The sequence below is a fragment of the Plutella xylostella genome, chromosome 27 (assembly GCF_932276165.1).
Source record: "Plutella xylostella chromosome 27, ilPluXylo3.1, whole genome shotgun sequence".
NCBI classification, from domain to species: domain Eukaryota; kingdom Metazoa; phylum Arthropoda; class Insecta; order Lepidoptera; family Plutellidae; genus Plutella; species Plutella xylostella.
The window spans coordinates 2,301,866-2,314,612 of NC_064007.1; the positions used below are offsets into that span (position 1 = coordinate 2,301,866).

General features: G+C 44.8%; 1 protein-coding gene across 4 annotated transcripts in view; it reads left to right on the forward strand.

Moving 5' to 3' along the window:
* Nucleotides 1-12,747, forward strand: part of LOC105382906 (solute carrier family 41 member 1) — a 52,429-nt gene that overhangs the window by 17,845 nt on the left and 21,837 nt on the right. For 2 of the 4 annotated variants that reach the window (XM_048631079.1, XM_048631080.1), the window contains one exon: nt 11,298-11,422. In XM_048631079.1, coding sequence (XP_048487036.1) covers nt 11,298-11,422 — 125 coding nt within the window. Of the gene's footprint in view, nt 1-3,632; nt 3,716-10,361; nt 10,516-11,297; nt 11,423-12,747 lie in introns of those variants that run through there. The other 2 variants (XM_048631081.1, XM_048631082.1) reach the window with 2 other exon arrangements.

A 12,747-nucleotide genomic window follows, 5' to 3' on the forward strand; every position in this document is an offset into this window, starting at 1 on the left:
TCTACTGTCGGGTTACCACCACCAAACATTAGCTATTGTTAAATCTGACGTTACTCGTATGGATCTGACATAATATGTTTAACAGGCGAACGACGTTGCTGACTGTGTCAGTGGTGGTAAGGTAGCTGTAGGTACTCTATCTTTTAGATACTTACCCACTTTTGTTCTTTCTCAGAGTCTAGACCATATATATGTATATGTATATGTGCACCAAGTAGTTTTGGCGTGAAAGAGTAACAGACAGACACAGTAATATACTTTCGCATTTATAATATTAGTTAGAATAATAATAAATAAGATAGTTTCCTCACGTGATTACGTCTAAGGTCCGAGGCTCGGCGTGCGGGCCCCCTCGATGCTTGTGAAATCCAACTGAATCTTGAGGCTCTCACATAAAAATCACTTGGAAATATGGAGAATATTTCCAAAATACACAAATATTCCGATAATCGCGACCGCGCCGAATACCAAAAGCAAGAAAACAACCTGACCACGACTGACAGCTTGACAAAAATAAATTAACCTACCCACATACAAATATTAAAGTGTTCGACCGGTACCGAAAACAAACATGTTATACATACTAAACCTATCTACCTTCTTAAGTTTTTGTTTGGGAGCATTGGGCCAATGACAAAGTAAATAGATCGTATACAAATTATATTAAACAGTATGTTATACCCACAAAGCAAATACCATACCACTGCAGCTGCTTACCTCTACGGCAGAACGAACAAAACTATGCGAAATTGTTTCTCTATTTTTAGATACCCGCTTTCGTAAGACCAAAGAGAGCAATAGGCCCACACTCCACTATTAAGGCGAGCGGAGCGATGATATTTCAACAACACACACACACACACACACGCACTCACGCCTTGTACTAATGTACTCCCTTGCGGGGTAGGCAGAGGTGCATTGCTGCACCCACTTTTCGCCAGAGTGTTATGTTAGTCTCAATGTAATAGGGTGCGGGCCTATTGCCATTTTACGGGCAAATCCAAGACCTGAGAACAAATATATGTGTTTAAACAAATATCTGCCCCAGCCAGGAATCGAACCCGGGACCATCGGCTCAGTAGTCAGGTCACTAACCACTACGCCATTCTTTCGTCAAATCTCAATATTCTAGAAATGGCGGCCCCATATATGGAGGTTTTTTCTCGATGAAATTACTCGTAGAATCCCCCCTTAAAGTTTGTCGGGTTCGAAAAACAACATGTTGTATAAACGCTAACAAAATCTCTTTCGGATAGCTTCGATGGATTGACCCGAGCTGGAAACATCTTGAAAAGTCTTTTTACCTTTGTGCTTATATAAGATCAGCATATAGGTATTCTATTCTCTATTAGGTATATGTATATCGAATGTTAGTATTAGTATAGTTAAATGAGTTTTATTTTTGTGTACAAATAACACCTTAGTATCTATCTTATTTCGCTTATGCTCAGTTTAGATATCTCCTCTTCGCATCCCCTGGAGTGTGTTCCTGATAGACATAAAAATGTGACAACACGGCGCCGCTCGGGCTCGTATCCGGGAACTAGCAGTTGTCGGGACGACTTCTTAACTTATTTGCCGTCGGCGCCGCATTAGCTGTAATTCTCCGAGTAATTTTAGTGCTAAGGTTAGAGTTACGGGAGTCTCTTCACGGTCGCGGTCAATGATATCTTATACGAACTAGATGGAGTGTCGGTGCAAAAGAAACGCTTCAGCAAATAACACCCCACTTCTACCAGTGAGCTCTTATTTTTAATTTGTTTGGTTTGAAGATTTGTGACTTTATCCATTGGTTTGATACAATTGGTTGTCATTAAAAACGGTTGGCCAGTAAATTAAATGCGGATTGTTTTTAGCTTTGTTTTTGTATGTGATACTATTATTATTATCTAGTTCGTACCTATAACGATAATTTTAGGTCGTGGTATACCTACGTGGGTAACTAAACATACAAATAACATACAATTTACAATAATAGCCCGCGTTTCTGGACCTCAAAGTAAAAGTTATCTGTGTGATAAAAATATTTATTCCACGTATGAATCCGCATAACAAACATAAAATTGAATAAGCCTAAAATTATAATCTCTTTGCTTCCCATAATGTGATAACCGATAATACTTATGGTTAAACTGTTAGTTCACTATTAAATATGAGATAAACCTTGCTATTAATTTAATGTAATTTAGTGCAAATATGTATTTAGGTAGATATAAATACTCTATTTATTTTAAACCTTATTTATACTAACACACTTTTGGTTCTAGAAAATACGACAGTTCATAAAATAATTTATCATTTACTATTGGCATTTCTTGGGAAATTACAAGGTTACAAAACAGCTGTATCAATAACACATAGTTACTCGAGTTTTCGAACAGACAAACGTAGTGTGGGATGCCCTCCGAACGGCTGGACCGAGAATCTTAGACAGGTAGTTAGTCGGTAGTGATCGGATGAGGAAAGCCAAAAAGTGTTGTAGGGCTCCTTGGGAAAGCAAAAGGCAGTGGATTTCTTTTATGCTGATGATGATGATGACGATCTATTGTGTAAAAACCTAGGAAGTGTAGAACGGAAATAAGATGTCGCTTGGCTTGGGAAGTAATGTATTATTTATCGAGACGTTTATTTTGCTCCGACATTCCATCTAATTTGTATTGTTTATCAATGTGTTTATTGGAAAAAGGCCATTATAAGCCATTATGTACTTTATTAGTTTCTCCATCCTATTCTAGCAATATAGAGTTTTATATACTTACCTGACTCTTTCGCACTAAAGTTTAAGCTTATGATATTTTAAATGCTATCTTCATATTCCAAAAGTCTCTTTCTTTTGTACCTATGTAGTTTACAAGATCTGTGGGGTTACCACTACCGAACATTAGCAATTAACAATACTTTGATCCATCTTTGATCAAAGTATTGTTATAAATCGTATTTGTGATATAATGAGTCGGTGGTGGTACGGCAGCTGATATTTCTCTTCTCTTTCTTCTTCTGATACCTACTGTAGGTACGTCACAGAGTCACAGAGCAAAACGTATCAAAATGATTTGTTTGCTCGACAGTCAAGAGCAATTGTAGTCTGACCAACTATTCCTGCCCTCCCTCCATGCTAGGAACTATTTGCTACTCTACTACCCATTTGAAAAAATAATAATAAGAACTATGTTTATATCGCTTTAACCTATTTTCAAGACAGAAAGAAGACTAAAAACTTATGAGCTCTTACTTTTCCAAACTTAGCCAAACCAGCGCTGATAAGGGCGGGACAATATTCAAAGTAAAGTAAACGCTTATAGGTTTACGGCTTTCTTTTTGTATACGACATAGCGCCATCTACAAAAGACATAAGATATTTAGTCAGAGTATTTGAGATATGTATGTTCATAGACTACTATATGATATGTTATCAGATCGGTTTCGAGGCTGCTTCTTAGTTATTTTAATGCAATAAACATTGTAATTTCTTGTTCAGTTACGTTTAATTACTAACAATTAACATTTCCGAGTGTCTCCAAGAAAGTAAGAAAAGTGTGTGCCAAATAGGAATGTACCTAAATAAATAAAGTTTTGATATTTTTGTGCGTGTAAATAAACACTATTTATAGAACTTGTGGGTGATAAATTTATATAAAAGTTATAGTAATGTTCAGAGCGTGGTTTCAAATGGAGAAGCAATGGCGGAGGTTACATGGATACAGTTATTTATCAGGTAATGCTTCACATTATCATCATCATCATCATCAGCCCGTAATCTAACACTGCTGGATATAGGCCTCTCCCATGGAGCGACACAACACTCTGTTCTCGGCCTTCCTCTTCCAGCTACCTTATAATAATTTACAATATTTACATACACGACATCCCATACAGTCATGGGTAGTCGCTGCCCTGATTTATGGATATAGCCCCGGAAGAGGCCGGTAGGTTTCCTATTGCGGTCTAGGTCCTAGAGGTTACCTTGGTTCAGGTTATGAAGATTACGATGGGTTGTCGATTTTTCGTACGTAGATGGAGTGTCGACGCCGAACAGGCAAGCGTGGTGGTTGCCCCGCAGCCTGATGGGCCGACGACCATAACGCCTGGCTGGATAAGGATCCCGTGTGGATATAGTATAGTGTTGCCCAAATGCAAGAACAAGACGAGACTTAGCCAGTCTTGGTCTTGGTCTTGCGCCAATACACCTGGTCTTGGTCTTGGTCTTGGTCTTGCGCCAATACACCTGGTCTTGGTCTTGGTCTTGGTCTTGCGCTCCCAGTCTTGGTCTTGGTCTTGGTCTTGCAGCAAGAGTCTTGCAAGTCTTGCAATTACCTATTAGTCTATTACTATTTATTAAAGTTTACTTTTTGATTTTAATAGATATTTTATATTTTATGGTTTTTATAGTTTATGGTATTAGTCGTAATGCGCATAGGTCCAGTTTTTCATTTTCTTTGATACAGTTTTTTGCATCTCATAGAATTCCTAAGCGTACTTACCTATACACCGAACTGTTACACCTAACTACTCAGTGAAATAGCGCTCTGCAAGACGCAAGAGTCTTGCAGGCTATGTCTTGTTCTTGCTCAAGTCTTGCACGGTCAGTCTTGGTCTTGGTCTTGCTAAAAATACGCGGTCTTGTTCTTGGTCTTGGTCTTGCAAAAACGCAAGAACAAGACCAAGACTGCAAGACCAAGACTGAATTTGGGCAACACTAATATAGTATCGTGGCGATACTTAGCTTATATTAGCGATACGTTCCCTACTAACCCGGCGTTATCCTGCGGCCGCTACACAGGTTCGTTATCGACGTCGATATAAACTCGTTTAATGCGCTCTTCACCAATTACAGCGCCAATTTATGGCAAATCGGTAATATAATTACGTTTATCTAAGTCCATAACGAACCCGTGTAGCGGCAGCTGAGTGGTATTTTTCGGTAAAAAATATCCTTTTGCTAATTTACTGCGTAGTTCGTAGGTCTGCAGTCTGCACTGCAGTGCTAAATAATTAAGTGAGAAGACAAAGTATCATCAATTTACTTTTGCGGGCAAATTTACGTACTTACATGCATATAGGTAATTTGATGGTTCCACCTGGAAATATTAGGACCGAGTTGTTATCATAATTACTTAAGTAAATAAATACGGCTTTAATTCTTTATCTTGGAAGTAAAAACTATTTATTCGGTCGTTATGTGAGTATCATTAACTCAACAAACAAATAAAAGCATCAAATAGGGCACTTGTCGCAAACTTAGTAGGTACCTACTTATATTTTTATTTTTACCAACGGTTATTAGGGGAAAAGAACTTCGTTTAGAAAATGTATATCATTGATTCATCATTATGTATTAAATTCACGCATAATTTTTATTGAATTCTTTCAAAAAAGTTGAAGTAACTGTATCAATATAAAAATGTTCTGTGTACTTACTTATGTATACTGTACATATATACAGGTTTGATTATTAGGTAAAAGGCTGGCCCGAGGGTATTCCGAAACTGTACTGTACCTACACTACGCCTATTTATCCTATTCCTATCGTAGATATAGGTAGATATATCCTACTTTAGTGATACACATATATATCTCTAAGGAAATAAGTTTTATAACGAAGCAAATTGCATAATCCCCTACTACTGTGAGTAAGTAAATCTAAATCAATGTGACGAGAACCACAATATAGTCAATATACTTACTGCAAAGAACCAACAGTTTCCTACTCTTCAGAAACTAACCTAAAATAACACCTAGTACAACAGCAATAGAGTCAAAATTACAGAGCCCCAACGAAACGATTGATGAACCGATAGTATTGTTAACTTGACCTAGAATATTTTTTTTAAAGGAAACATTCTACTATTCCGTAATAGGTTGATTGAAGTGTTGCGAATTAAACTGCAGTACATTTGTGATGTCAGTGAGAGCAGCTAGTGCCTTGAAGTTTTTGGAACAATTTGCAATTTCTTAATAATTATTGTGTGTTTTGTAGAAGCAAATTGTTTGTTGGTTGAGTGTCGCCAAAATGGTCTCTTTAGTGGAGAAATTTTGGAAAAAGATGCAGGGGTACGTGTTTTTGGGTAATTATGATTATAACAAATAATGTATTTAGGTTACAGGTAAGTACATATAGTGACGTATTTTTTGGGAATAATAAAATTTTCCCGTAATTTCTTACCTCTGCACATGACGACTATGACGAGTAATAACTTCTTGGGCACCACGGTGTACCAGGTGTACCTTTTTAGCCTTGCGTAGACGAAGTTCTATCCCATAGGAACTCTCGCCCGTTGATATTATACCCAGATCTCTTATAAATTGTATGGAAAAACGCAAACAAAGGTCAAAAAGTACCTCTTATTAATAAAAGATCTATTTTGGCGGTCAATAGACCCTTGTTTTGCTTTTAACTAATGAATGAGACAAACTCATTATTTTAACAAGCAACTTGACCACTCTTTTCCGATAGTAAAATAATTCTACTCGTTCTCTTGTTAACTCTAAGTACAATGTAAATCCTTATCTATTGAGTAATATTTATGAAATTTATTGTACAGGGTGATCACAAGTACGTTGTTTTCCAAGCCTTCTAACAATAAAAATTGTAGAAGGTACCTTATTACTACTAATCACCTGATTTTAATATGCAGAATAATTGCTCCCAACATGCAGTTTAATGAAGTACTTATACTTACGTAAGATCAAAATTATTTTTAAGTATTTCACCCTTTCATTAACTTAATTGAGACCTTTGGCACATGTTTGTAAATTATGTACTTAGGTACAAAATGCAAATATGAATTGTTATTGTTTACCTTGTCTGCTAAAGTTGGCAGGAATCTATGTCAAAATAATTAAAAAATACCTCTTAAGTACCAATATAGACATCAAGGAATAAGAACAACATACTTAATTTAATTACCTGTAATCTTGGATTGGTAGTTAATGAATCTTTTAATTATGAGGATGTCTTATGTTGGTATGTAAATTATATGAACAAACCGAAGAAATAAATTAATTACAGACCTTACTGAAGTTACCGTTAATATAAAGAATTTCGTTTTATCGAATAAAAATATATCTTACAGTTGGAAGAGAAGGACATACTCTGCCCCTACTAAACTTGGCAAACTCAATGCAAAATAATTGTGTGAAATGAAATATTGTAACAAGACTGCTAACCGTTTTCCCGCGAAAACAAATCGCGCGCCGAAAACGGTTAGCGTCCCACGCCGCCGCGCCGTTTTACTGCGCAGCTCTACTGCGCAGACCGCGTCCCGCGTCCTCCCCTTCACCCGCGCGCACCCCGCGCTCGCGCCACCGGCCAGCGAAGCCCGCGCAGTCAGTCGGCGCCAACCCGTTTCCCGGCTACACGCTCGCTCGCGCTCCCAACGGACATTAGTTTAGTGTTACAATAAGATTACCTCACTTGCATTATTACGTGTCTGTAGAACCTTAAATACAGTGAACTTGTATACCCTGAGATTGTGTTATTCCCTACTACTCCCACGATAGGACTTTCTCATAGTGGCGCCCAACTCGCGGAGACGCGTGAATGTAAGTGTGTGCGAAGAAAAAATATGCTGCCGAAAAGGGAAGAGCGAAGCGTCGTGACCTCGAGGAAGACGAAAGCAGCGGCACCGCCGGCGAGACCACGGTAATGCCCCCAGGCGGCGGCGCGCCCGCCGAGCATGCGGCGCGTGGCCCTCCCGCGGCGAGCGGCCTCCATGCCGCGCCCGGCGCGCCCTACGCGCACGAGGAGCACGCGGCGTGCGGGCCCCCTGCGGTGCCCGGCCGCCCCGCCACGCCCGGCGCGTCCTACGAGGACGCAGCGCGCGGTCGCCCCGCCTCGCCTGGCCCGGCTGGCCCGCCCTACGCGTCCTATGAGCACGCGGAGCGCAGCCGCCCCGCCTCGCCCGGCGCGCCCTACGCGCACGAGCAGCACGCGGCGCGCGGGCCCCCTGTGGTGCGGCCCCCCCGCAAAGCCCGGCGCGTCTTCCGAGGACCGAGGACACTCGGCGCGCGGCCTTGACGACGATGACGACCGCAGCTGCACCGGCGAGAGGAAGGTGACGACCCGCCCCGGCGCGCCCAGCGTGCCCGCGGCGCGCGCTCCCGCCGCCTCCCCTGCCACGCACGACGCGCCCGCCACGCACGACGCGCTATACGAGTACGCGGCGCGCAGCCTCCCCGCTACACTCGACGCGTTCGCCTGCGTGCTGCTGGACACCGTCGCCAAGGCCGCCAAGACCAACCGCGTCTGTATGGAGAGGACGGTGATGACCCGCCCCGGCGCGCCCAGCGTGCCCGCGGCGCGCGCTCCCGCCGCCTCCCCCGCCGCGCCTGATGCGCCCGCCACGCACGACGCGCTATACGAGTACGCGGCGCGCAGCCCCCCGCTACACTCGACGCGTTCGCCTGCGTGCTGCTGGACACCGTCGCCAAGGCCGCCAAGACCAACCGCGTCTTTATGGAGAGGACGGTGATGACCCGCCCCGGCGCGCCCAGTGTGCCCGCGGCGCGCGCTCCCGCCGCCTCCCCTGCCACGCACGACGCGCCCGCCACGCACGACACGCCCTACGAGTAAGCGGCGTGCAGCCCCTGCGGCGCGCAAATTCCGCCGCTTCCGCCGCTACACTCGACGCGTTCGCCTGCGTGCTGCTGGACACCGTCGCCAAGACCGCCAAGACCAACCGCGTCTTTATGGAGAGGACGGTGATGACCCGCCCCGGCGCGCCCAGCGTGCCCGCGGCGCGCGCTCCCGCCGCCTCCCCTGCCACGCACGACGCGCCCGCCACGCACGACGCGCCCTACGAGTAAGCGGCGTGCAGCCCCGCGGCGCGCGCTACCCCCGCCGCGACCGCCGCTATACTCGACGCGTTCGCCTGCGTAACGGCGGCGCAGCTCTCTGGTTTCATGGAGAGGACGGTGATGACCCGCCCCGGCGCGCCCAGCGTGACCGCGGCGCGCGCTCCCGCCGCCTCCCCTACCAGCACACGGAGCCCGGCCGCCCGCCTCGTCAGGCAGAGCTGGCCCGCCCGGTGCCTTCTGGGAGCACACGGAGCCCGGCCGCCCGCCTCTTCAGGCAGAGCTGGCCCGCCCGGTGCCTTCTGGGAGCACACGGAGCCCGGCCGCCCGCCTCGTCAGGCAGAGCTGGCCCGCCCGGTGCCTTCTGGGAGCACACGGAGCCCGGCCGCCCGCCTCGTCAGGCAGAGCTGGCCCGCCCGGTGCCTTCTGGGAGCACACGGAGCCCGGCCGCCCGCCTCGTCAGGCAGAGCTGGCCCGCCCGGTGCCTTCTGGGAGCACACGGAGCCCGGCCGCCCGCCTCGTCAGGCAGAGCTGGCCCGCCCGGTGCCTTCTACCAGCACGCAGCGCGCGGCGCGCAGTACCCCCGCGCGCGCAGAACCCCTGCGCAGACCACCCCACCGTCCGACCATCAGTGTTCTCGAGGACGACGAACAGTTTAGGGGGAGGACCAGGGCTGTCACCATGCTACTCCGAACGCGAGGGCGCTTAGTTCGGACTAGAGGGGGAGGATGTAACAAGACTGCTAACCGTTTTCCCGCGAAAACAAATCGCGCGCCGAAAACGGTTAGCGTCCCACGCCGCCGCGCCGTTTTACTGCGCAGCTCTACTGCGCAGACCGCGTCCCGCGTCCTCCCCTTCACCCGCGCGCACCCCGCGCTCGCGCCACCGGCCAGCGAAGCCCGCGCAGTCAGTCGGCGCCAACCCGTTTCCCGGCTACACGCTCGCTCGCGCTCCCAACGGACATTAGTTTAGTGTTACAATAAGATTACCTCACTTGCATTATTACGTGTCTGTAGAACCTTAAATACAGTGAACTTGTATACCCTGAGATTGTGTTATTCCCTACTACTCCCACGATAGGACTTTCTCATAGTGGGCAAGTAGGTAGTCTTTGTGCTTAAAACTATTAACTATTTCCGAAGCGGCGCAAGAGCGAGCGTGTAGCCGGGAAACGGGTTGGCGCCGACTGACTGCGCGGGCTTCGCTGGCCGGTGGCGCGAGCGCGGGGTGCGCGCGGGTGAAGGGGAGGACGCGGGACGCGGTCTGCGCAGTAGAGCTGCGCAGTAAAACGGCGCGGCGGCGTGGGACGCTAACCGTTTTCGGCGCGCGATTTGTTTTCGCGGGAAAACGGTTAGCAGTCTTGTTACAATATTGTTTATTGGACGTAAAATTTTAAAATTATTTGTTTATTGTCATCATATATTATTACTCTACCACCATTTCACAAAGGCCCCGTCGTTAAGGAGGAAAGAAATGGCGTAAGGTTTAGTTGTTTTCATATTCAAAATATTATAAAGTATCATCCTGTATATGTTTAGATTCTGGAGATCTCTCTCTCAATAAACGCCGTATCACTCACGTACAATTGAGATCGATTTGTGTTGTACCCCTCAAGATAAAGGCTACTTCACTTACCTATAAGTACATATACTTATAACATGCTAAGATTGATTTAAAAAACAGTCATATCTACGATGGCCATAGCCGGACTCACAGTTAAAGGTATTAAAGCTATATTGAAGATCTAATGTACACTTGATTGCAATAAATATTTTGATTTTGATTTTGAAGGTAATAAAGTCGTTGTGTGATTCTGAAATCGATTACCTATGTTGTGTATTGAAGGTGTTATTGAAAGTGTATTTGTGTTTGCGTTTGAAAATATAATTAACTAATTGCAGTAAAATTTTAAAAAGACTCGGTAGAGATTTTTTAAATAGGATTTGCCTCAAGTAAGGCTGAGTGTATCAACAGTGAGAGAGTGTGTTATCGTCGGTTGTTTCGTTTCCACGGTACTGCAATTTAACGCAGAATTGTCACATTTTTTAATAACTTGTATTTTTTTTTACTATGGTTGACGGACGTAGTTTAAATATTATTGCAACAAACTTCTGCTAGTCCTGCTACAGTAGAACGACAACCTAAAGACCAGAACTCGCAGCATGGCACCTTTATCTACGTAGATAAACTCTCCCTAGGCACAATCACATCGCCGTGTTTAACGCAGATGACGGCAGTTACCTTTGTCTACGCAGATAAAGATGCAATGCCGCGAGGGCATACCATACAAGTCTGAGGGCTTTTTGCAGGTTTTTCTTAACCGTCACCGATCGAGCAGCGAAACCTAACACCAAATTGGCGTGGGGTTAGTGCAGCGAATAGTGTAAACACTCGCACTCCTTTGCTGAACTCAACACTGGCAGTTTCCCACAAAAAAAGAAAAAGAAAACAACATCACCCTCAGAATAATAACACGTTGACATGCAAACTATTCCTTTCGACAGATGGGAAGGAGGGCATCGACCTCACCCACAGCATGGCGTCCATAAACTCGTGCGCAGACGCCGCGGCCGACCCGCCCGACAAGAAGGTCAACGACGTCGACGCCGAGAAACAACCCTTGTCCGGGGTGAGTTACAATTTTCATTATACAGGTTGTTGCAAAAAGGGTATACTAAGCCGATCGAAAGGGTGTGGCTCAGCTTCGGCTTCGTATCCTTACCCTTAAGTAACCTTTATGCAACACCCTGTACATTATTTCAAAAACTATACTGAATAATATCGAAACTATACTTAACTAGCTGTTCCCGCGCGCTTCGCTTCGCCTTAAAGAGTTTTCCCGTGGGAATCCGGGATAAAAAGTAGCCTATGTTCTTTCCCAGGGTCTAGACCGTATGTATACCAAATTTCATTTAAATCCGTTCAGTAGTTTTCGCGTGAAAGAGTAACAGACAGACAGACAGACAGACACAGTTACTTTCGCATTTATAATATTAGTTAGGATATGCGTCCGCGTCCGTAGTTTAGCTAGCTTCAATGATTGTATCTGATCATTGAAGTTAAAAGCAACACATGGCACGGGCAGCCATTGGATGGGTGACCGATTTCAGTCATAAAGCCTAGTCAGATGCCTAGGGCAGCTTGAAAAGAAAACATCTGACAGTCGGGCTGCCCACTTACCCGACAACTCTCTCAGCACAAGCTTGCTTGTGTTGGGGTTCACCAACCCGCACGAGGCCCGCGTGGTGGACTACTAGAACCCTTCCTTCATTGGATGGAGACCCGAGCCCCAACAGTAGGGACATGACGGGTTGTGATGTGGTCACAGTTTGCTAGTTTTGCACTCTACTAGGCAATTTGTAACGTTACGTGCTGATAGTAGCGGGCGAACAGTTGGTCAACTGGGATCGCAGCCCCTAACTCAACGACGCCTCATACACACATACATAAACAGGCAGACAATGCGTTATACCCGGAATATAATACTTACAATTATAATTTGACAATACGACAGTGTTATTTATGTCAGACCAAAAATATCATGCCATGACGTCATAATAAAGTCATTACAAAAATTTAAGTCGCCAATACAATAGGACCAATTACACGCATGGTTGCAATAATATTACACTTTAATCCCACGATTAAAATGTATTTCAGGAAATAAATGTCAAAGATAATAAACGCATCGCGTATTAGTAACGCTAGTTTAGATTTATTGTTACCTTTGATTAACTATTGTCGGACAAGATGGCAACAAAACAATGTTTACTGTCAGTCCGTTTTATGATAAAATCACAAATCTTATACTTAACCGAACAAATTCAAAATAAGAAGTCAGGTATAAGTGGGGTGTTATTTTACGAGACGTTTCTTTTGTACTAACACTCCATCTAGTCCGTATTAAAATATCGTTGTTATTTATTTATTTGTAAGTGATTGCTCACATTCCTG